This window comes from Macrotis lagotis, chromosome X (genome assembly GCF_037893015.1).
Source record: "Macrotis lagotis isolate mMagLag1 chromosome X, bilby.v1.9.chrom.fasta, whole genome shotgun sequence".
In the NCBI taxonomy this organism is placed as follows: Eukaryota; Metazoa; Chordata; class Mammalia; order Peramelemorphia; family Peramelidae; genus Macrotis; species Macrotis lagotis.
In genome coordinates, this window is record NC_133666.1 from 441,967,551 (window position 1) to 441,992,594 (window position 25,044).

General features: G+C 32.3%; 1 protein-coding gene across 2 annotated transcripts in view; it reads left to right on the forward strand.

The window, feature by feature from the left end:
* LOC141503311 (desmocollin-2-like) overlaps positions 1-24,500 on the forward strand; it is a 39,017-nt gene extending 14,517 nt beyond the window's left edge. Inside the window, exons 5-17 of one of the 2 annotated variants that reach the window (XM_074208540.1) lie at positions 4,243-4,398; positions 5,413-5,557; positions 9,421-9,587; positions 11,544-11,678; positions 12,329-12,514; positions 14,334-14,593; positions 14,732-14,874; positions 16,319-16,546; positions 18,648-18,881; positions 19,438-19,565; positions 22,162-22,416; positions 23,035-23,078; positions 23,162-23,248. In XM_074208540.1, the coding sequence (XP_074064641.1) occupies positions 4,243-4,398; positions 5,413-5,557; positions 9,421-9,587; positions 11,544-11,678; positions 12,329-12,514; positions 14,334-14,593; positions 14,732-14,874; positions 16,319-16,546; positions 18,648-18,881; positions 19,438-19,565; positions 22,162-22,416; positions 23,035-23,061 (2,064 nt within the window). In that variant the 3' untranslated portion in view covers positions 23,062-23,078; positions 23,162-23,248. Of the gene's footprint in view, positions 1-4,242; positions 4,399-5,412; positions 5,558-9,420; positions 9,588-11,543; positions 11,679-12,328; positions 12,515-14,333; positions 14,594-14,731; positions 14,875-16,318; positions 16,547-18,647; positions 18,882-19,437; positions 19,566-22,161; positions 22,417-23,034; positions 23,079-23,161 lie in introns of both variants that reach the window. The other variant, XM_074208539.1, reaches the window with a different exon arrangement.
* The last annotated feature ends 544 nt before the right edge of the window (positions 24,501-25,044 follow it).

Below are 25,044 nucleotides of genomic sequence, written 5' to 3' on the forward strand. Positions count from 1 at the left end.
TATTACTATATAATATATCATTTCTGGGGGTATAAAATGTTGTGGTAATTCCAGTAATTCCAGCTTGGATGTGGATTAGGTATTGCCTTATATAGGAGAGATATGTAAATTGAGGCTCAAAGGGAGTCACATTGTCTGAGAGGCAGAGATGAAAAGGAAAAGCATTTTAAAGAGGAGAAAAAATATGTGAAAATATATGGAGGCAGAAAATAGTATATTATGTACCTGAAAGGAGGAAATTTGCCTAGTATGTAGAATGCATATCATGCATATTAATGCTGAAAATGTAGGCTGAAACCAAATTGTAATGGACTTTGAATACAAAAGAGAGAAGTTTGTATTTTATACTAGAGGTAATAGGGATCCACTCAAATTTTGGAGCATGGGAGTGACCAGAAGTATGCTTTAGGAATACTGCTTTTGGTAGTTGCACAAGGAGTTACTGGTAAGTAGAAGAATTTGAAATAGACCAATAAGGAGGTTGTATTAATCTCAACAACAAGAAGTGTGTGTGGGGGGGTCAGGTCTAAATTAGTATGGTAGCATGACTAGAAGAGAAAAGGTATAAAAAATTTTGTGGACGTCAAGAAGCAAACTTTGTAAATGATGTTTGGAAAAAATCTTGAGTTCAATGATTACATAAATGTCTTCTGTTGACAGATAATTTGAAAGTTTTAAAATTAGAATTAGAAAATGTCATTGCATATTCTTGAAATAGCAAGGAATAGTATTCTTTCCTACCTCTTTAAGACAGTTAATATAGAGGAAGAGTAGATTAAAACTGATGAGGAAGTTGATATGATTTTTGTTTTTCAGTTTCATTAAGACAGTATGTTTTGAATGTTCCTAAGAAGCCAAGACACTGATAAAGACAATGAAGAGTTCTTGAAGAATGAGAACATATCTTAGAAGATGGCATATTTAGAAGATCAGATTTTGATTCAGTTTAGGGGGAAATGAGCATTTTATCTTAGAATTTGTGAGAAAGGTGAAAAACAAGTTGGGGACGATCTGACATGCACCATAGATTTGTCAAGAGTATATTTCAGAGAACTGAGAGAGAATATGGGTAGGATACCAAAATTCCATAAGAGAAGAAAATCTAGAAAGAAGGAAATGCCAAAGACTCAGAAATATAGTTCCACAATGGAAGTGAAGTTGTTCAAAGAGACAGGACTGAATTTACATGTATTCTGTAAGGATACCAATAGACCAACTTATATTAAAACAAAACAAACAAAATAACATGTTACTTTATATGTTATAGGTGAAGTATTAAATACAAAATTGTCATGTGTTCTTATAATAAGAAAATCAATAGAACTAATGCTAAGAATAAGCTGAGACAAGGCATTCATAAGAAAGACCTCCTTGCAAAGATTGTTTTGGTGATGAATAACATGTCGGAATATGAGAGAAAAGTTAGAACTAATTAATTCTTTTTTCCCTATTTTCTGTGAAACAAGGAAGATACTTTGAATGTCAAGACCAGAACAAAAATGACTAATAAAAATGAAACTCAAGATAATAAGTAAAACATTTATTATTAAATAATAAATAAATAAAAAAACTAAAAGAAAGTAATTTAGCTATACTTGATGAATATGAATCATTATGTCCCAATGAACCACATCCAGAGGCATGGAAAGAAATTATGATTTTGATAACTGAACAATTATATGTCATCTAAGACAACAGAGAATGGAGTGATTGCCTTAGGACCAGAGAAGAATAGACATTGTTCTGATTTTTAAAAAAGAAAGAGAAAGGAATCAGCAACCTACGTACAGATATGTGAACTTGAATTCAATTTTAGGCTAAGTCTGACAGCATAATATTTAAGGGATAGTGATTATGAAGAAAAAGAAATGGTGACCACAGAAAGCCTAGTACTAATCTGTTAAGGATAGATTATATTTGATTTGTGCCAGTTCCTTTTTTAATAGTTTTTTTTGTAAGGCAATAGGGTTAAGTGGCTTGCCCAAGGCCACACAGCTAAGTAATTATTTGAGGCTGGATTTGAACTCAGGTACTCCTGATTCCAGGGCCGGTGCTCTATCCACTGTACCACCTAGCTGCCCCTGCCAGTTCCTTTTTTGACAGGATTTCTAGACTAGTGAATGGGACAAGTGTTGTAGACAATTTGCTTTTTATCTTAGATATATTTTACTATGAATGTTGTGATTTTCATGGAGAAATCCTTAAATAGATTCAAAATTTGATAAATGACTAGAAATAAACTTTGAAGAAAGTCTCTAGCATTATGACCAAGGGATTTGTTCTTGACCCTGTGCTTTTTTTTTTTTTTAACATTTTACCAATGACTTAAAGTTTTAGCTGGAATGCTCATAACATTTCTAAATGGAATCTAAGTGGGACATATAACTAATCCTCTGGATGAAAGAATTAGGATCTAAAATAGTTCTCTGGAGACTGAGTCACAGGATTGAATCTGATGAGATGAAATTTATTAGAACTAAATGGAAAAGCCTTACATCTGGGTATAAAAAGTATAAGATTAAGAAGCAGGTGAGAAAACGGGGATAACAAGTTATCTAAGAATGTCTGGGGGTTTTAATGTACTACAGATTCAATAAGAATTAACAGTATGATATTATGGCCAAAAAAATGAATACTTATTATGAAGCACATGAGTGTCTAGGATTATGGATGTAATAACTCTATTTTAAGTGTCCACCATCTAAAGTATTTTATTCAGTTCTGTATGTTACATTTTAAAAATGATATTGATAAGCTAGAGAGTATCCATAGGATGATAGCCAAGATTATGAAGAACCTTGAGGTCCTACAATATGAGAATTAATTGAAGGAACTAGAGATGCTTAGCCTAGAAAAGAGAAGATATGAGGTCGGGGGGAAGGAAAGGCATTAGTATTCTCATAGACCACATTCTAGTATGGAGGGGCTATTCTGTGGAATTAGGACTATGCAACACCTTGGCAATAGCTCAAGAAGTCACATGGATTTTCCCTCACTGGAATTCTTGAAGTGGATACTTCATAATCTGTTTTCAGGGCTATTTCATGGGACTTTCTACTACTACTATTATTATTTATCATATCATCATCCTCATCATCTTCATCTTATTTAAGTATAGGTTGGATTAAGTGATTCTTGAGGACCTTTTCAATTCTCAAATTTGTGAATTTTTTTAGGAAGATAGTGATGTTGCCATTTCCTGAGGTTCATTTCATGTTTATTTCTATTCATATATCATTTCCTTTTATGAAGCAATTGACAAGAAAACATGATCTGATGATCAGTATGATGATCAGTATCAGGGAGCTGAGAGTTCAAATACCCGTGCTCATGATTTCTAATAATTTGACCACTAGCAAATCATGAACCTCTTTAAGTCCGTTTTCTTACCTGCAAAATGGATATAATCCTTTTGATACTAACTAGCATCAAAGGATCAAGGCAATTAGTGTTTATAAAGTGCTCCACCATTCTTAATGTGCTATTTAAAGAATTATTTCTTTGGTATTACTATCTTGAATATAACTTAGTAAATACATAGCAAATGTATCATACTTTCTGTGTTTATAGTAGTTGATATTCATAATTTAATGATTTTCTAATAATTTTGCAATAGTATCATAAATATACGTAGACTTGATAAGATGTAACAGACATATGTTGAGGCATCATTCAAGTCATGTTTGAAGGCTTTGATGAACCTGGATGCAAATTAATATTTGAGCTTTGTGGCATTAACTCTCCTCTAAAATAATGCACTTACCATCTCATATATAATATTTTTCTCATGGATATAAGTGGATTTCTGTAGTGGTCTTTACCTGATGTCGTGTTTTCATGCAACCATTAGTGGAAGGAAAGATATAATACATTTAAAAAGTTTGAAGTGAAAAATTTTACTAGAGCTTATTCTACAGATATTCCAAATCTTAATTTTACAAAATTCTAGATGAAGTGAGGTGTTGCTGCATAACTCTTATTTTTCTTATTTGGTAACCTGACAATCTTTCAGTTTTGTCATTTTAAAAAATTGTCACTTTTTTCATCTTCAGTGTTACCTTTGTGCTCTTACTGTACTACATTCAGAATACTTTAGAGATTATCATGTGGCCCTATTTTTTTTATTGAGATCTCTTCTTTACCAAATATAATGTTGTAACAAATTACAAGATAATATATTGATCAAAAGAATATTTGATTTTTTCCCTCATTTAATCTTGAATTTCATTTTTTTCTTTATAGGTGCAGACTGATGCAGAACAGAATTACAAAGTGTATTATTCAATAAGAGGACCTGGAGTTGATCTAGAACCTTTAAATTTGTTTTTCATAGTGAGAGATAATGGGAGTCTCTTTGTTACTCGCCCTGTAGATCGTGAGATATGTGCATCATATGAGGTATATATTAAAGTTATTAATTTTATATGTAATTATAGTATTTCTACTTTACTGATCAAATCATGTTTTGTTTTCCCCTTTGACTTGCTGAAAGCATAAACTTTTCTACCCTTTACAGTCATTCAGAAGTAGAATGGACTGCCTAATGAAGTAGTGTGACCTCCTTCATTGAAGGTCTTTGAGGTCTTTCAGCTTTCTTTCCCTCTTCTTTCAGGTCTATATAAAACGAAGTTTTGATTTAAGGGAATTAAAAAAAACCCACAAATCAGTTACTTATCTAAATTCTTCTAATTGAGAGATCCAGGGGTAACCCAAGATTATGCTTCTGTCATGACCTTCTTTTTAGGTTTTTTTTTTTTTTTTTTTTGCAAGGCAAATGGGGTTAAAGTGACTTGCCCAAGACCACACAACTAGGTAATTATTGTCTGAGGCTGAATTTGAACTTAGGTACTCCTGATTCCAGGGCTGGTGCTCTGTGCACTGTGCCACCTAGCCGCCCCTGTCATGACCATTTTTAAAGAGAATAACTTCAAAATATTCAAACATGTTCTAATTAATTCATTGCTTTACAGAACCATTATTTTTCTTTTACTTACATTTCTCATTTGATTTTTCTTGTGTATTATCTCTCATTTTTATAGATTTAAAATTAAAATAATAAACTCTTATTTTACTTTCAAATTTCTTGAATATGCTTCTTTCCTTTTTCTTTTTTCTCTCTTAACCAAAGCATGCAATACAATTTGTTTTGCCAACTTCATAGATTCTAGTCATTTTTATGCATAATGATGTAGTTTCATAATCTATGTGTAGCATACATTGAAAATGCTCAATTTAATGTGTGTTGGAGGTAAAAGTATGTATTTCACCTACTATACATTTTAATGGTGTATAGTTCTCTCTATAATGTCTATAATCCCTAAAAGTAGAATCATTAAGTTTTGTTAAATTTTATAATAATGTTCTAAAAATATGATTTATTTATTTATCCCTTTTTTCTTTCTTAAAAAATAGCTAACTGCCTTGGCATCAACTCCAGATGGTTATTCTGTAGACTTTCCACTGCCCCTTAAAATTACAATTGAGGATCAAAATGATAATGCTCCAATTTTCACTGAAAACCCTTTTCAATTTGAAATATTTGAAAATTGTGGAGCTGGTAAGTGCATTTTTAACAACAGATTATATTAATATGGAATGTATTTTAATGATTTGTATTATGGTAAGTATAAGAAATATACTTAGGATAAAATATGTATTTTATAAAATGATGATTCTGTAGTATGAGACCCAAGAAAGGACTCTTTAATTAATCACAATGTCTAACCAATGACATGTTCAGATCAGAAAACAAATATTAGGCACTTCTGAGAAGTTTACTAGACATGCTATTAACTTTTTTCTTTAAAAAATTCCTCAGTCTATAGCTGGAATTGTGTTCTTTTCTTGCTAGTTTTATTGACATATATGAGATTTTATAATTATAATTATTATTTTATTATTTAACTTAAGGTGATTCAATTAGATCTGAGAACATCAAGTTAATTAATTGATTAATTAATATGTGACACTGTTCCCCAAAGAGCATTATTTGGTTTGGAAAGAAAGACTGAAAATAGGGTTATCAGCAAAATTAATAAGTTAAGAAATATGCATATGCTCATAATAATGCTCAAATACTGAAATATTAGTAGTAGGAAGTAAACCCTGAAGCTTGAAAAAGGTGCTAGTTAGACAAAAAATGAAAGGAAATGTTTCTTTTTTATCTGACAGAAGTAAACTTACAGAAATAAAAACTCTAAAAAAATATTGACTTAAAACTATAATAGGTTTATTAAACTCATTTCTGTATTTGGTATTTACAGTATAGTGCTAGATTCTCTAAGGGATATAGAAATAGAATATGACTGCTTGTTACCTGTTTATTCAGTAAAAGAATGAAAAAGCATTTAAGTACTAAGTGTTGAATATTACCCAGTTTAGTAAATACAAAATTGAGGCAGTTTTTGCTCTCAGTAGTTTCTGTTTTATCAGGGGAAACAACATGTATTGAAGGGAGAATTCAATTACAGTTCTGATGGCAAGGCCCCAGGGGTTCACCCCTAACTCTTTCTTTCTTTCTTTCTTTCTTTCTTTCTTTCTTTCTTTCTTTCTTTCTTTCTTTCTTTCTTTCTTTCTTTCTTTCTTTCTTTCTTTCTTTCTTCCTTCCTTCCTTCCTTCCTTTCTTTCTTTCTTTCTTTCTTTCATCCTTCCTTCTTTCCCCTCTCCTCTCTCTCTCTCTCTCTCTCTCTCTCTCTCTCTCTCTCTCTCTCTCTCTCTTTCTCTCTCTTTCTTTTGCTGTAGTGAGAATGGCAGGTCACCAGCTTCCCACTGAATACTTTATAAAGTATTAAAGCATGTTATAGTAGAAAGAACACTAGCTTAGGAGCCAAAATCCTACTTTTATGTCCTAGTTCCTACACTTTCTAGCTACATGACAGAGAAAAGATCACTAAAATTTCCAGAACGTAATTTCCTCATCCAAAAAATATGACTAATAATGCTTAAACAACTTTACCAAGAAAAGTACTCCACAAACCCTAAGCACTACATCTAAATGATTGCTGATTACTAGTGTATTATTATAAATGAACATAAAATAATTTAGAAATAATGCAAGACAATATTCCATTCTGTATTTCAAATAGTGGGATTGTAGAATATTACAATGAGAGTTCAGAGAAAGGAGAAAGCTTATTGAGCTAGAATAGTCAGAAAAGACAGTAGGCAATAGAGTTTGACTTTGGTCCTAAAGAATGGGTAACATTTTTGAAGTGAAGTCCTTGGGGGAAAGCATTCCCAATGGAGGGAAATAACAGAAACAAGGGGTAGAGATATGAATATAGAATTTTCATATTAATAACTGGATAATTTAATAGGACTAGGAGGGTAAAGTCAGTTTTTAGGAGACCTTGAAAAGTCAGCAAGGATTTGGAAAAAGCAACAAGTAGTATGTAGCCATTGTAGGTATTTTTGAGGGAAGGAGAGAAGGTCCTACTTACTGTCAGATATTTGCAAATATTATCATTTTATTTTCATGGTAAGCCTGTGCAGTAGAGGCTATTATTAATCCTCTGAGATAAACAAAGGTTAAGTTACTTGCTAATTACTGCTAATTACTGAAGAAAAGATGCATTTATAAAGGAAAATTTAACAAGACTAGGTGGTTGGGGCGTCTAGGTGGCGCAGTGAATAGAGCACCGGCCTTGGAGTCAGGAGTACCTGGGTTCAAATCCCACCTCAGACACTATGCGTGTGGCCTTGGGCAAGCTACTTAACCCCATCGCCTTGAAAAATCTAAAAAAATAACAAGACTAGGTAGTTGACTAGATATAAGGAACAAAGTGCTAATCATTAGCAAGCATTCAGTAAGCCTAATTATGTGCCAAACTCTATTCTGGGTGCTCCATATAAAAACAAAGAATGAAATAGTCTGTGCTCTCAAAGAACTTCCATTCTTTTGGAGGAGACAGTGTATACCCTATAAATATATCCAGAATCAGTCAATCACTCGGTAAACATTTATTAGTGACTGTTCTGTATCAGGTCCTGTGCTAAGTACTCAGTATGCAAAGAGGTGACTATGAATGAAAGAAACACAATGCAGTTAAATACAAATTACTTAGGGAAGGAAGTACAAACAATACAAGAAGAGTAGAAAAGCTTCATATAAAAGGTGATGCATGAACTGAATTTTGAAGAAGGAAAGAGATTCTCTATTGTGAAGAAAAGGAAAGCATGTGAGCCAAAGACAATGCCAAAGTTTTGTGCTTGGTTGAATGGAAGTATAATGGCACCTTAAAAAAGAAAGGAAATTTGGTAAGGTAAACTAGTTTAGGAGAAAAACTGAGAAGAATAGTGCTTGATGTTAGTTTGGAGGGTTTAATGTTAGTTTGGAGGGTTATTGGGATATATGAGTGAAAACGTCCATTAAATTTGAACATTTGGGACCTAGAGTTTGAGTAAGAGGTCAGAACTGGAAATGTAATTTTATAATTACTAATATAGAAGTAATAGTCTAATATATATATATATATATATATTCTTTAAATCTATCTATCTATCTATCTATCTATCTATCTATCTATATAGTCTTTAAATTTAGTTTTCACATGCTTTACATAAATAATATATTTTGAACCATGAAGGAAATTAAGTGACTTACCTGGAGTCAAAAAATATTAGCAGTACAATATGAATTTACAGCTTCCCGATTCTGTCTTGTCATGCTTCTTCATAGAATCACAAAACACTAGTGCTTGAGAAAACCTTGCCCAAATCTTTCATTTTCCAGATGAGTAAATTGGGGCCCATAGTGATTTTAACTTGTCTAGTCTACTCAATAAGTCAATGACAGAGTCAGAAATTGAGTAAGGGTCTTCTTTCTCTTTTCTGTTATCCTATGCTTCTTCCTCCACTTATGGTATGAAGATAAATGAGTAATGATTATTGCTATTTAAAGGACATTTTAATGTTTGAGAAGTAGATTACAATATATTATTTCAGATGAATCCCCAATAACAGAAGTAAATAAATTCTTTCTTGAGGAGGAAACTGGGGCTTTTTAGAATTTAGAAAATGCATATATCATGACATAAATAAGCAGTGTCAGGGGCAGGATTCACAACCCTGGTCTATAACAACAATAAAATTTTTTCAGTAACAATAACTGGCTTTTATAAAACAAAAGTACTTTACAAATATTTTCTTCTTATCCTCACAGCAACCCTGAGAGGTTAGGTGCTATAGATATCTATATTTTGCCTATGAGGAAACTGAAGCAGACAGAGTTTGAGTGAATTATGCAAAATAACACAGCTACTAAGGATCAGAGGCTAAATTTGAACTCGGGTTTTCCTGTCTTCAGATACAACACTTGGTTCACTTTGTCACCTAGCTGCCTCCATGGTTCAGTATTCTTTCCACTGCATCATAGAAACATGTGAAGTATATGTGTATTAAAGAAGCCTTTTCAATTTGTAGGTACAACAGTGGGTCAAGTCTGTGCCACAGATGCTGATGAACCCGACACATTGCATACTCGTCTCAAATATACCATTATAGAACAGCAGCCACCATCACCGAAATTATTTTCTATAAACCCAGTCACAGGTGTGATCACTACAATGGCAACTCGGAGTGACAGAGAGGTAACAGATACTGAAAAACTGAATGACTAAAAATAGATCTTATTTGGAATAACTTATTTGGTATTAGATGTTCTAAGAAAAGAGAATATTATGCAATTCAAAATTTGAACTGCACTAGTAAATTCTTTTAAATTTTTTAAATTGTATCTACAGAATTCGTGAACTCAAATATTGAATAATTTTATGATGCTAAGAGTTTTTTTTAAAGTTTAGATTTTTTTGGATCAGTTATTTTACAATATGTACAAATTTTAATTAAATTGAGAAATGTCATTTTGCTGAAACTCAAATCAAGAATACAAAGAGAGTTTTGCTTCATAGGACTCACAAGTTATGTTTTATAGATTATTTGTATCCTCTGCTCTTTGAAATAGATATGATAGTTATAAAACAAATCCCAATTTATAAAGGGCTACTTTCTATATTGAAGAACCCCCCCCCCCATTGCAATCTGTTTCATTGTATAATGGAGAGTCTAGGACAGTGTTTTTTATTGTGGTCTTGAGGACAAGTACTTAAGTTAAATTCAACAAATATTTAAGTAACTACTATGTAAAACACTGAACTAGGCACTGGAGGCTCAAAGATGAATTAAGACATGTCTTTAAGGAACTTGCAATCTAATAGAGAGCTTAAGATGTGAACAAGTAAATGATATGTATTTAGTGTAAAGGAAAGATCTAGATAAAGTATTCTGAGAAATTTGAGGAAGGAAAGATCATTTTCATTTAATGGGGGAGGATAAGGAAAAGGTAGTACTTGAGTTTGACCTTAAGAGAAGAGAAAAATTTCAACAGGATAATTCAAGTAGGAGATAGAGATCCTTGTCTCGGGGAGGGCAAAAGTGAAAGCATGGAAATTGAAAAGGGCAGAATGAGAGGGTAGAAAAGTGAATAGGCCAGTTTACCTGGAGACACACTATTAAGAAAGATTGTTTGGCACTGAAAAGCCTTCTCTAGGAGTAGCTCAACTGGGATAATTCAGATGAGCAATTCTGGACTTTATCTAAATCTGGTTTTCATTGTTGCTTGCTCCCAGTGCTTAGCACATAGTAGATACTTGATAAGTATTTATTGACTGACTCTCCTGTTCAGTTTTATGTAATGTCACTGGACTGTGACACTGAACAAATCTGTTTCTGCTATATTCTTCTCCAAAATCATGTTTTAGCCTATTAGCTCTAAATTAATCTGGCTTCTCTAGGTATCCTGGTACAAGTGTTAGTTTAGTTAGCTACCTCTTAATTTGTTTACTTTTAGTAATCCTGGCATTGTGAAAACTTGTGTCTTCTGTGCCTATTTTTTAGAAGATAGATTCAGTTTATACAGTATATTGAATGATAGGAAAAGGAATTCATATTTTATTCAGTAGGCAAATTGAGTCATCACTGATTTGAGTTAAGGGAGTGACATGATTTGACCAGATTTTTAGGAAAATTATTTGGTCAATGGAATAAAGAATAAATTGAAAAGGACAGAGTTTAGGTTTACAGAAAATCAGTTAGAATATCACTATGGTGTGCTGGAAAAAGAAATAAAGGAATAGTATTGTCTCAAAGAAAGTGGAAGGATGAGGAGGGAGCCAAGAAATATCTCAGAAGTAGAAGCAAAAGAACTGGCATTTGATTTAATGGTAAGATAAAGATGCTTTTTGAATTGAATGGGGGTCTTAAAGGTGACTAAGGGTAATAGTGACTCCAATCATCATAAATGGAGAAATTAGAGAGAAAGGATTTCAAATACTTAAAGATGCCTGCTCCATTTACATCATGGAGTTGTTGGGAAAACAAATGGGATTTTGTGTGAGCCTTCTCAGAAAACTAAAAGCATTATACAAATTCAAATTTGTATTTTAATGATGATAATGATAATTAGCCATGTGTTGGGAACATTTTATATTTAATGTATATAGATTGATTCTTTTGCTTCAATAATGAGCATTTTACTTTGTTTTCAGGTCATGGATAGATACAGATTGATACTGAAAGTACAAGATATGGATGGTCAACCTTTTGGTCTGTCTACTACATCAACTTGCATCATTTCAATTGGAGATGTGAATGATAACTTGCCAACTTTTAAAAGAACCTCTGTAAGACCATGTGTTTGTCAACTATAACCTCTCAAGCAAATGTATAATGCCAATGTTAAATACTACTGCATCCCAACTAAAGTCTTACTGTCTAATAATAATGTAAGCTTTAACACAGGGAAATATTCACAGAGTTGGGTAATAATCATTTTGAGTTAAGTTGTCATTTGGATTACCACTAGAGCTATTTCTTCATCATAATTAAATTGCACACAATGTCAGTTTCAAACAGGGCTAAAAGTAGACAAATTTTCCTTCTATGTTATCTTTTGAAGATTTTGCTGAATGAAGCAAAGCATCTAGGAAAAAAAAATAAATATAAGTGACTCAGGGACTACATAGGAGGACAGTCTAGAAAGAGACAGTTTTTGGTATGAAGCTAACCTTGATCCTTGAGACCATATATCTCTATGCATATATTTATTGTAATACATAAGACTAGCTTAGGAAAACTTCTAGCCTGTAAGCCAGAGTTTTATTTATATAGATAGATAGATAGATAGATAGATAGATAGATAGATAGATAGATATAGATATGGAGAGAGAGCAAGAGAGCGAGCTATTTAGGAATCAGGAAACTAATTTTCATTTCTTTTATGTGGCAGTATCTTTCTATAGCAATAAGTAATATAATAATTTTTTTCCCCTAGTATGTAACAGAAGTAGAGGAAAATACCAACAATGTGGAAATACTTCGGTTAACTGTAGAAGATAAGGATTTGATTAACACTCCTAATTGGAGGGCTAATTACACTATTTTAAGGGGTAATGAAAATGGGAATTTTCACATCGTGACAGACCCTAAAACCAATGAAGGAATTCTTTGTGTTGTTAAGGTAAGACAGTAAAAATAAAATGTAAGAATTCAGTTTGGGAATTAAACACATAAAAAATAGAAATCATATTTATTAAATATTTTATATTCATTTAATGAGCATAAAAGCATATTTAGTACAAAAATATTTTGATAGTTATAAGAATAAAATGTTCCTATAAAGAATAAAATTGTTATGTTTGAATAATCGAATTTTAGACCTAGAAGGAGATATTAGAAATAAGAAGTTCAACCTCTCAAGAACCACTGAACCCTTAGAAAGGGTCATTTAGCCATTGCTTGAATACTTCCAAAAGTGAGGAGTTTAGTACTTCACAAAACAGAACATTCCGTTTTGAATAGTTCTAATTTTTAGAGAGTTTAAAAAACAGTTGTGGCAAATATTACTCCTTCAATTCACACCTATTTAGTCCTTATTCTTTTCTCTGGAACTATATGTTTGATCATTCTTCCATTTGCTAGCCTTTCTTGTTTGAAAGTTAATGCTTTCCTCAAGTCTTTTATTTAGGCTAAAACTCTTCAACTTTTAATAATCATCTTATTATATTTAATATATTAAATATCATTCCCCTCCTCATCCTCACTTTTCACCAGGATTTATTCTAGTTTGTCAATATCCTGCTTAAACTAGTACATCCAGAATAAATCACAATATATCAAGTGTGTTTTGATGGGTCATAAAATGCAGAGAAATTTATTCTGAATATTATATATTTTTTCCCAAGGTGGGAGGGGAATCAGATTTCTTGGTTCCTTTTGTATGAGAAAGGGAGGTTATTTCTCATCATTTCACTAGCATTTACTAACATATAAAAAATCTTTTCCAAAACACAAGTTTTAAGTAACTTCCCAAAGTAAAAAAGAAATCTTGATTTTTTTCAATTATTGTTGAACATTTTGCCCTCTCCAGTGAAGAGTAGGGTAATTCCCATATTTTAATGAAGATTGAGATATTATTTCATGAACTCACAGACCTTGAGAGCTAGGGCAGAAATGTGGCTCCATTTTTATAGCATATATGTATTTTCTTTTTTTCTTTTCTTTTATTTATTTAAGGCAGCAGGGTTAAGTGACTTGCCCAAAGTCACATAGCTAGGCAATTATTTAGTGTCTGAGGCCAGATTTGAACTCAGGTGCTCCTGACTCCAGGACTGGTGCTCTATCTACTGTGTCACCTAACTGCCCCAGCACATACATTTTGTAACTGAAAGTTTTTTATTTTCACCCTTGGTGAAGACATAAACATCAGGTACTTATATTTTTCCCTCAGTAATATACTCTTGTAGAGTCTAGGCACAATACTGAGTAGAAAGAAAGTGGACTTTGGAATCAAAGGACTAGGCTTAAGCATCAGCCTTGCTACTTATTGCTACATTACTACCTAGGATAAGTCAGAATTCTTTGGAGGCCTCAGTATTTTTATCTGTAACATTTAGAATATGGACTATGTAATTTCTAGAATTTCTTTCTAGTTCTAAGTCTATGGTAAAGTCATGTAGAATTACTAGCTTGTTGAAAACTGCTTATGGTTAGAAACTGGATGATTCTTACCACCAACTAAGCATGAAGGCCAAGATACTAAATCAAAATTTATGTTTAATGAAGAGATGAAGTCCAAAGAATTTGATTGGAATAGGAAAGAAAAAAGAAAGAGAGAACATTCCTTAATTTTTGCTATTGCTACTCCTTATTCCTTTGACATGATAAATTTGAAAATAGTTCAAAAATCATTTGATCATCTAAACTGGTTATAATCAACACTAACAAATGACAACTGAGCTTGTATAGAATTGACTGATTTAATGTCCTTGATTTTACAGGGACTGAATTATGAGGAAAAACGCCAGGTGGTCCTCCAAATCGGTGTAATGAATGAGGCTCCTTTTTCTGGATCTGGTGGTTCAAAAACATCAGGAATGAGCACAACTACAGTTACTGTTAACGTTAAAGACCAAGACGAAGGGCCTGAATGCAACCCTCAAGTACAGACTATTCATGTAAAAGAAAACTCAGGACTGGGGACACAGGTCAATGGTTATAAAGCCTATGACCCAGAAACTAGAGGCAATAGTGGCATAAGGTACTAATAAGTATATATTGAAATGATTATACATTTATTTTATTTCTTAATTGGAGAATGTTAAATATTTATATCACAGTTACTCTGTAATGTTTTTTGACATTTTATAAGATTCTGAATTCAATTCCTTATTAACAGATATCGGGCATTAAATGATCCAAAGGGATTGTTCACAATTGATGAAGCATCAGGTTCCATCAGAATTCTTAGAACTTTTGACAGAGAATCAAATGCCTTCAAACACAGCTCATATAATGTTACAGTACAGGCATCAGATAAAGGTAAGAATTTTAATTTTTCTAAATTAGAAAATAGTCCAGGAAAGAGAGAAATAGAAATTGGCACATGTTATCAATACTTGTTTCTTCTGCCACCCCCTCATGCCCCACCCTCAATTCCCTGCCCAGAATAATAGAAATTTCTATTCTTTTCTAATGATTTATATACACTTCTAATATAATGTTTATTATTAATAAACCTTAAACTGTGTAATCTGAGAGAAATACAGCATTTTAAAAGTCTTGATGCTATTTGAAGCTATTACAATACCAAGATTTTTGAGACATCCTGCATCAAGAGGAAATAAAGGAATTGCATGTTTGGTCAGGGTGGATACTGGGGGCTGGGTAGTCAAACTTCTTGTCATTAATAATCTATTAATGATAGGCTAAAAGGATATGGAAACAGTCTGGATCATAAAATTAGAACTGAAAATAATGTCAGAGACCATATATTTTGGAACTAGAAGGAAAATTAAAGATTGTTTAGTCCAGTGAATTTAATAGAGGAAGAAATGAGGAATAAAGTGACTTATCTAAGCTCAAATAGGTGTTCCTAGTTTTCCCTTACCTTTCAACTCACCCTGTATCTTACTGTTAGACTAATCCTTCTAAACCCTGCTTTGATCAAGTTGCTTTTTTATCTATGTGGTAAAATTCACACCACTTAGTTGTACATTAAAACCCTTCCCCTCCCTCTTTACAATCTTTTTTTCAAGCTTATTCTGATCAAACGGTATTGCCTGTTTTGGTTTACTTTGCCCTTTTTCCTACTACTTTACCCACCCGAAATGATGTAAAATAGTGGTGTCAAACTCAAATGGAAACAGGGTCATTGCTCCACCTATAAGGTTCTCTGTGGAACATGTGTCTGGCTTAGTTTTAGAATGTAATATTATCCATATTTTATTGTATGTTTATTCTGTTAGATATTTTTCAGTTTTATTTTAATTTGGTTTGTCTGCACTTGGCAATCTAGGCCATAATGTAGCTTGTGAACCATGTTTTTGATACTTCTGATCTTTAGCTTTGATTATCCATCCTTTCAGATGTAGTTCAAACTCTTCCCTTCTTGATAATAATCTTCTGTGAACACTCAGACCAGAAAAAAATGTTGCATCCTTCTCCCAAATTCTTATGGGAGTTGTTGACTGTACAGTTCATTTGATAATAAAATGTTTCTGTCTTTTATGTCTCTTGAGAGAAAAGACCATGTCTTATGCTCATATCTTCTACTTACAAATGACCCTTTACTTTGCACATAGTGAGTACATAAATATGTTTAATTGCATTTTGTTCACCAGGAAATTATTAAATCCTAAGAGATTCATTACATTTTAATCAAATTAGAATGGAATACTTGAATAATCTTGTGAAGTTAAAGCACTTAATAAATGTCACTTACTAATATGTTTTCATTATTATTACCATTATTCCTGTGTTCTAGATGGCAGAACATGTACTGGAACTCTGAGAATTGTCATTGATGATGAGAATGATAATGGTCCAACCGTTACTAGAACAGATGTGACAATCTGCAAAACGCAAATGAACTCAGCAGAGATTGTTGCGGTGGATGCTGATGACCTTATCAATGGTCCACCCTTTGAATTCAACTTGCCAAGCAGTTCTGATCGGATTGGTGGTGCAATGTGGACACTCAGCAGAATTAATGGTATACATACACATATATATATATATATATATATATATATATATATATATATCCAGAAATAATTTCTTTTAAAAGACTTTATTTTGTGGAGCATAATCAAAATTGTTAGTATTTCTGTAGTGCTTTAAGATTTGAAAAAACTCTTTACAAATATCTCATTTTTGTCTCAAAAAAATTCCCAGGAAGTGGGTACTATTATGTCCATTTTATAGATGGGAAAATTGAAGTAGATATGTCAAGTAACACACCTTTTAAAATTTAACTCATCTTTTTAAATCCACATCTAGTGTTCTATTCTTTTCACTTCTTAGCTGCATCTAGATCTTAATAGCATTGCCCATTTGGCTTCTTGTTTACAGTACAAGAACAAGTTATTCAGTTGTTTTATAGCCTGGTTTAAGAATCCCTGAGAATTCCATTCATTTCCCCTTGAATCATCCTGGTCCAAAAAAAAAATCCATTCTAAAACTCGGATTTATTTTTTAAATTATTTACTAGAATAAAATATAATCTACTCAGCTTAATTTTAAAAATCCTTCATCTTCTGGTTCCATTTTACCTCTCTGATTCACTTCAGATTATTCCTTTCCTATAAATCTTCATTCTAGCCATATTGACCTACTTGCTCTTTCATCTCTGCCTTTTTTAGACTTTATACGTTTAAAATGCTGTCTTTCCTTCCTCACATTCATTTCTTGGACTCCTTACATCATTTCAAACCTCCACTCAGACATTACATCTTAAATGAAATCTTTCTTTGTCCCCTCAGTTAATGCTTTCTTCACCCTCAGATGTTCTTGTATTTATTTAGATATGTTAGAAGCTCCTGGAGGGCAGTGCTGTTTTTGTTATTGTATCATCCACATTTTTTTTTGGTGTGACTCTATCATTATATTGTTTTAGGGATACTTGTGGGGAGGAAACTCCCTCTAATCATATGAATGATCAACTGTTCTATAACTAAAATCTTAGAGAAACTAAGTTACTTGCCCTGGGTCACTTTATTACTATGTGTCAGAGGACAGACTTGAGCCCCAGGTCTTCATGACACTGAAGCAGACTCTCTCTACTGGACTGTCATTCACAAAGTTAGTCCTTAATAACTATTTATGGAATTGAACTGAATCAAAGGAACCTATAAATCAGGAAATTTAAATAATTCATCACTGAATGCCCTGGTAATGTATATATGCCAAATATTTTCTTCTTTTATCAAGACTAGGGAGTTAAGTGATGAAGTGGATAGTGTACTAGGTCTGACTCAGTTAGATTTGAGTTCAAATCTAATCTCAGTTATTTTACTTGCTGTGTAAAACTGGGTAATTCAATTTGTTTGCTTAGTTTCCTCATATGGAAAATGGGGATAATAATAACGATGGCTACTTTAGAGTTAAAAGATCAAGTGAGTTAATATATGTGAAGTGATTTGCAAACTTTAATGCTCTATATAGTCTTACTATTCTTATTATTGATTATGATGAAAATTAGTAAGTAGAAGAGTGTGACTGACCTACTTACTTGCTCTTTCATATGTTTAGCTTTTAAGAAGTTTTGGATATTATAAAGAAGAAAATATTGAGGGGAGGTTATTGTAGATGTTTTTTAAGGATTTTATTCTGTGGAAGAAGGGTGAGATTTCTTCTTTTGGGCTATAGAATGAAGAGCAAAGGTTAGATGTTACAGAAAAAGATGATATATATATATATTATATATATACACACATAATATGGAGAGATAAAATACTAATAATAATTATAGAAAAAAAGTGGGCTATAAATATCTTTGAAATTGCTGCCTCTAGAGGTAGTAGCTCTTTAAAGGTTTTCAGGCAGAGAATGGATAAACCCTTGACAGATATGTATTGTAGGCCGAATTCTTTTTTCAGGCATGGATTAAACTAGCAGAACAATGAGGTCCCTTCTAACTTTGACATTCTGTGATTCTATCCTGGCTCCTTTTAACTTATTTTTGCATCTCAACACATATATTTGACTTAATTTCATTGGGAATATCATCACTGTAGTCGATGAGAATTCCTGAGAGAGATATAGACGTTTATCTGGTTGTTTTGTAAGAAATACTGCCTTTTATTTCCTTTCAGATACTGCTACACGCATATCCTTCCGCAGTGATCCTGCTTTGGGGAGTTATAAAATACCTATTGAAATTAAAGACAGGCATGGCCTGTCTAAAACCAATATACTGGATGTCAATGTATGTGATTGTATTATTCCAAGTGATTGTACATCTCGTGTGGCTTATAGGAATGAAAAAGATGTAAGACTTGGAAAGTGGGCCATCCTTGCCATGATATTGGGTGCAGCATTATTGGCTTGTAAGTGTTTTGATTTATACTGTTTACAAAATAGCTCTTAAAATAATTTTAAGTCATTCTTAAAATTAGTATTATATTTAAAGTGTACATACAATGCCACAACTACATATAGTCCTGTAGCCAACTAATTCCTGAGAATAAAATTAAAGGTGTGAGCTGTTCTAATCATGGCTTAGGTCTGAGAACAATGTCATTGGTCATGCAGAGCAAAATTGTCTATGATTTGAATATATACTTAAGCAATTCTTTGAGACATATTCAACATTTTTTTCCCTGAAGGAATGTTTTTTATTTATATACAAAAAATGTACAATATTTTGTTCAAAAATATTCTCCTCAAATGTAAACATAAATATCTATGTTTTTTAATCCATCAGGGATAAAATGCTTTAGAGAGAACATTGTTCTCTGTATATCCCATTGTTTAAGCAAACAATAGTAGACTCAGGTTGCCCAGGTAGTCAAAGTAGAAATTAATTCCATACATATTCATTGCTACAGTTCCATATATGCTATTTTAATATAAATTACTCAAGTATTTCTTTTCTCCTCATAGGTATCCTATTTACATTAGTTTGTGGAACCATTACTGGTTCCCCTGAAACCAAAAAAACCTTCCCTGATGATGTGGCTCAACAGAACCTTATTGTATCAAACACTGAAGCCCCTGGAGATGACAGTATGGTGAGTGGGTTATATTTTAAGAACAAATATCTAGTTACAAAAGTTTAGTTTGTTCGATAACCGAGAGATATTATTCAAATAGTAATATATCATTGGATATCTTCACAATATGTTTAGTTTTCATAACAAGACATTATTTACTAATAAAACAATCTTCAGACATTTATTTTAACTATTTAAAGTCCTCCTGCAATGCTTGCTTGTGGCATTAAGGCGATCATGGAATTTTGAAGATCATTCACAGACTGTGTTAAAATCACAAGCTCTGACAGGGTTCTGTCTAGTTGGAAAGACTTTGAGTGTGGTCCAACTACAGACTCATCATAGCTTCTCACTATACTGTCCAATAAAGGCAAAGTTCCTAACATCATTTAAGCAAAGACAACCAGAAACTTTCTTTCATGGACATTTGGTCATCTCTTCATGACAATCTTATGATAACTGAGTAAACATTAAGGTGATTACAACACATTTGTTGCAAATGATGATAGAGAATGTCATAAGTTATCCCATACATGGGGAAGCTAGATTGCACAGTGGATAGAGCACCAGCCCTGGAGTCAGGAGGACCTGAGTTCAAATCAGGCCTTAGACATTCATTTAATAATTGCTTAACTGTGTGACCTAGGGCAAACCACTTAAACACAATTGCCTTGCGAAAAAAAAAATTCCACACAGTTAAAGTTTACATAGATATCTGATAACTTTTCTACAAAGGTGGGCATAGAAAATGATAGAATTGTTGTTTTTAACATATAGTTTAGGATTAAGAAATGATATAAAGTAAAGGCTGCCAGACTACTTTTTTCTTCTGTAATCCAATTTAAACATCTCCAGTTCCTTCAGTGGATCATCATATTGCAATAATTTGATGCCTTTCAATATTCTGGCTGCCCTCCTTTGCATTTTATCTAGCTAATCAATGTACTTCTTTTTTATTTTTAAAATTCATTTTGAACTTAAATACACAGACATGTACCATGAATAACATAAAAAGAGGATTTGCTATAAAACTCTGAATCTACATTTCACATTTTCAATGTTCATCTTAAAATTTCTTGTCCAGATAGATTTCTGGATTCTATTGTTTTAAGGTTTTGGAAGGCAGATGGGGTTAAGTGGCTTACCCAAGGCCACATAGCTAGGTGATTATTAAGTGTTTGAGGCCAGATTTGAACTCAGGTACTTCTGACTTCAGGGCCAGTGCTCTATCCACTGCACCAACTAGCCACCCCAATCCTATACTTTTTAAAAGTGATTTAAGTCTGAATTGTCATTCTTAGATAAAATCTTGATTTACAAAACTTTCAATCTATCTAAAACATCATATTTTAAAAAAAATTTAACTTCTTTGTAGCTCTATAAATTGTTTGTACTTTTGAAGTTGATTCATTGTATGAAGTATACAAATTTACCTTTACCTATTAACTTTTTCTCTCAGCTTTATGCATTATATAAATGAGGAAGAAATGTCTATGCCTTTTTAATAATTGATAAAAATCACAGATATGTACACCACTGTACAACTCTTTCCCAGTTTTCATCAAACTATAATTATCTACTCTTTCATTCCCCCATTCAACTAGTTCCAAATATACTTAATTGTGCTTTCCTCTAATCCATACCTCTCCATATTTGTTCACAAGAATAGCATCAGAGGTTTATTAAATGTTTTGCCAAAAATCTAGGTAAGCTAAAATTATAACATTCCTTTGTCTTATTAATCTTATAATTTTGCCCCCCCCCAAAAAATCAAAAGAAATTAGGATAGGATGTTTTTTTTGTATCTCAAAATAATCTGAGCTTTATTTTCTTTCATAAAAGTGTATTGATATCTTTTGTCCTTAAAGGGTTTAATTTCTAAATATTTTTCTTTTTTATCTCTTACCTGACCAGCTAATTGCATGATTTAAAGAACAAAAAAATGGAGGAAAAGATAAAATATCTCTAACACAATATGTTATATTTTTTAATGAAGTCATATTGGCTCTTTAGGATCACTAATTCCTTTTCTTTCTGTAATTTTTTTTTGATTATCAAGAATTTGTTATTTTCTTACCCCATTGGAAGAAAAAGAAAAAAAAGTTTTAGATGTTCACTAATCATATCTCTAGTTATACTTTCTATAAATTTGCCTAGAATTGAAATCAAAGGTGGCTTTCATTTTTTGAAAGTCATATCATTAGTTCTTTTCTAGATCAGATGACTAGGACATATGGTTAGCAAAATTCATTCTTCCCTGTCACCTTAATCTTGGTTATCTTCTCTCAGTCATTTTTGTTCTGACCTTATTCCATCTAAAGATTATTCTTCATGGTAGAAAGACAGATGCAAAATGATCATTGAACAAGTCTGCCTTCTCTCATTCGTCAGTTGTCCTTTGCCTACCCTCTTCAAGCAGCTCATCTTTGGCAGCAGCTAGTTACTGATGTGGGAGTCATTTTAGAGTAAATTGTCCATGTCTAATCAAGTCATGAAATTATTTATGTAAATTTAAACATTTATAAAAAAGAAAAATTAGCATTATGTAAATGATGAGTTTTCTTTGTTCACTTTCTTCCTAATTCCAAACACAAATTCTTTTATTTTTTTTCAGTATTGTTCAAATGGTTTGACTACACAGAATGTGAATACTGGTTGCAAATTGGTATTAGGAGAAAAAAATTGTCAAGAAAGCTTTGAAATGAAAGGACAGCACCATCTGAAATGTCAAGGAGGAGGATATCATACCCTGGATTCTTGTAAGGGAGGACATCAGACTCTGGACCCTTGTAGGGGAGGACAAGTTGAGGTGGACAATTGCAGATACTACTCTGAATGGCAGACTTTTACTCAACCCCGTCTTGGTGAAGTAAGTCTTCCACTATTTTTTTTAAAGATATTATAGAGTATATCTAAGTTGTGATTCTTTAAAATATAATGAACTGTAGGTTTATTATTCAGTACTAGAAAATTAGCTTATATCTTCCTAAATGTTATTAGCCTTATTCACAAGGAAGTTACATTTTCTCCCTTGAATTTTGGGTTTGGTTATGTCTAAGAAAAAATCAGATTTATTAACTTGCTCATTTTATTTATGGTCTTAACTGTTACTTGTAACTATTTTTAATAAATTATCCCATATTTATAGAGTTTGGGGAACTAGAGTTTTAAAGCAAGTATGATAAATATAGAATTTAGTCTACTTAGTAGCTCTTGCCTCTAATAAAAAGATATGAACACAGATCCTGGCTCAAAATTATTATTTCTCTTTGTTATGATTTCTCAAGGAAACATAGAAGAGATAATATGAGTAAAGTTTTTTGGAAACTTTAAAACACTATACAAGTCAGCTATTATTGAACAAGAAAATTTTTATATGTGCATGTATGTATATTGCCTCCTTTCTAATTATTAGAAGCATGCTAACAATTGATTTTATAGTATAAATATGATATATAGACCAATCATGTGCATTTTTTGTATGTAGGAATCCATTAGAGGACACACTGATTAAAAATTAAACAATGAAAGGTAAATCAAAGAAATAATTTTATGTTAATAAGTTTAGGTGTCTAAAAAAAATAATAATGTATTGTTTATTTTCCCCTGTGCAGAAGGTACATCTGTGCAATCAGAATGAAGATCAGACCCATGCTCAAGACTATGTCCTTACATATAACTATGAAGGAAGAGGCTCCACGGCTGGTTCTGTAGGGTGTTGTAGTGAGCGCCATGATGAAGAAGGCCTTGAATTTTTAGATCACTTGGAACCCAAATTTAGGACTCTAGCAGAAGCGTGCATGAAGAGATAAATAACTGTCTCTCTAACAATTCAGTACTGCAACTTGGAGTGGAGTTGTGTTTTTGTTTGTTTGTTTGTTTGTTTTGGAGAATACAAAGCTAGGATATTTTAAAACTTGAATGCAATATAGGTTTTTATTCTTTATTTGATAAAATCTGTTTTGTTCACATCTTAAGCATAAAAAATTACTTATTGTCACACTTAAAACAAAAAAAACAACCCTTTCTTCCTCAGAGGAGATCGACAGAGAGTAAAATGAGTGAACTTGGCTTTTTTTTTAAAGTATTGGTTGGTAAAGGCACTTGGCAATTTGTAAGATTGAATTTGATGTATTATAAATATGATAATATTTTGTTAGTTCATGGATAAGTATTCTGAATTAGAAAATCTGTGATAAGAACTGTTTTTTAAAAAGCACTATATTTTATTATTTTCAAGCACTTAAAATCACAAAGTTTGGTAAAGTTCTTTGTGGAGACCCCACTTTTAATCATTACTTTAGTCACTTAATTTATCAAACATGTGTCCAGCATTAGTAATTGGGGGGATATTTAAAAACAGTTTTCTTCATTATTTTTAATAGTTTTCTTTCTGTAGTCTTGATAACAATTTGTTTAGCAGACACATTTTTGAGCAGTGCGGAGATAAGTGTTAGTTGAAGGACTGTCCATCTAAATGATCACTTGTTACAATTTAATGGAGTCCAGCTTTCTGATGATTTACTTTGAGCAAATAATCAGAACTGGTTCTACATTTCATCTTTTGACTGCCATGGAAATGTAACTTCAATTATGTTTTCAAAACTACTTGCATAGTTTTGAAAATTTCTTTTTTGCAGGTTTCTTTTAAAATATAATCTGTATATCCCAAAAGTTATATTCTTTAAAACATTTAGTCTAAAAATAGATATAAACAGGCTGGAGGAACCAAAAACTCCCAAAGATCTTCCCCTAACGCCCACCTCTTTTATCCTATGAATTGCCTTTATTTTATGTTTAAGCTATGTCATCCTAATTTTATGGAAATGTGTTATTACAATTGCATCAAATGTTTCTGGTGACTGTTTTGCTATGTCTTTTAGAGTCTTTAATTTTGCCATTAAAATATAGAAATAAAATTTCTGCCATGCTTTCAGTAGAATCAACTTTATTTTTTTAATGGAAAGACAAAACCCAATATTAGATATACAGAGTTTAAAATCAAATTCAATGATTTATTAAATATCTATTTTGTGGGGGCGGTTAGGTGGTACAGTGGATAGAGCACCAGCCCTGGAGTCAGGAATACCTGAATTCAAATCTGGCCTCAGACACTTAATAATTACCTAGCTATGTGATCTTGGGCAAGCCACTTAACCCTGTTTGCCTTGCAAAAAAAAATCTAACTTGGGGAAAACCTTGTGATGAGCAAGGAAGATGAAAAATTATAATTCTCTGCAAGAGTAATTACAGGTACCCAAGTTCCTAGAATATAAGAGAGAGGGTAACAGCAGTAGAAGATAGTTGAATATAAAATCTTCAAAGAGAATTTGAGACTGGAAAAGGCACTTTCAGGAATCATGATAAAAGTTCATTTGAACTGAACCTTGAAGAATTTAAATAGATGGAAATGAGTACAGAGCAGTTCTAGGAATGGAGACATCCTGTGCAAATGCATAGAGAATGATAGACCAAGGTCAGAGAACAACCAGTTTGG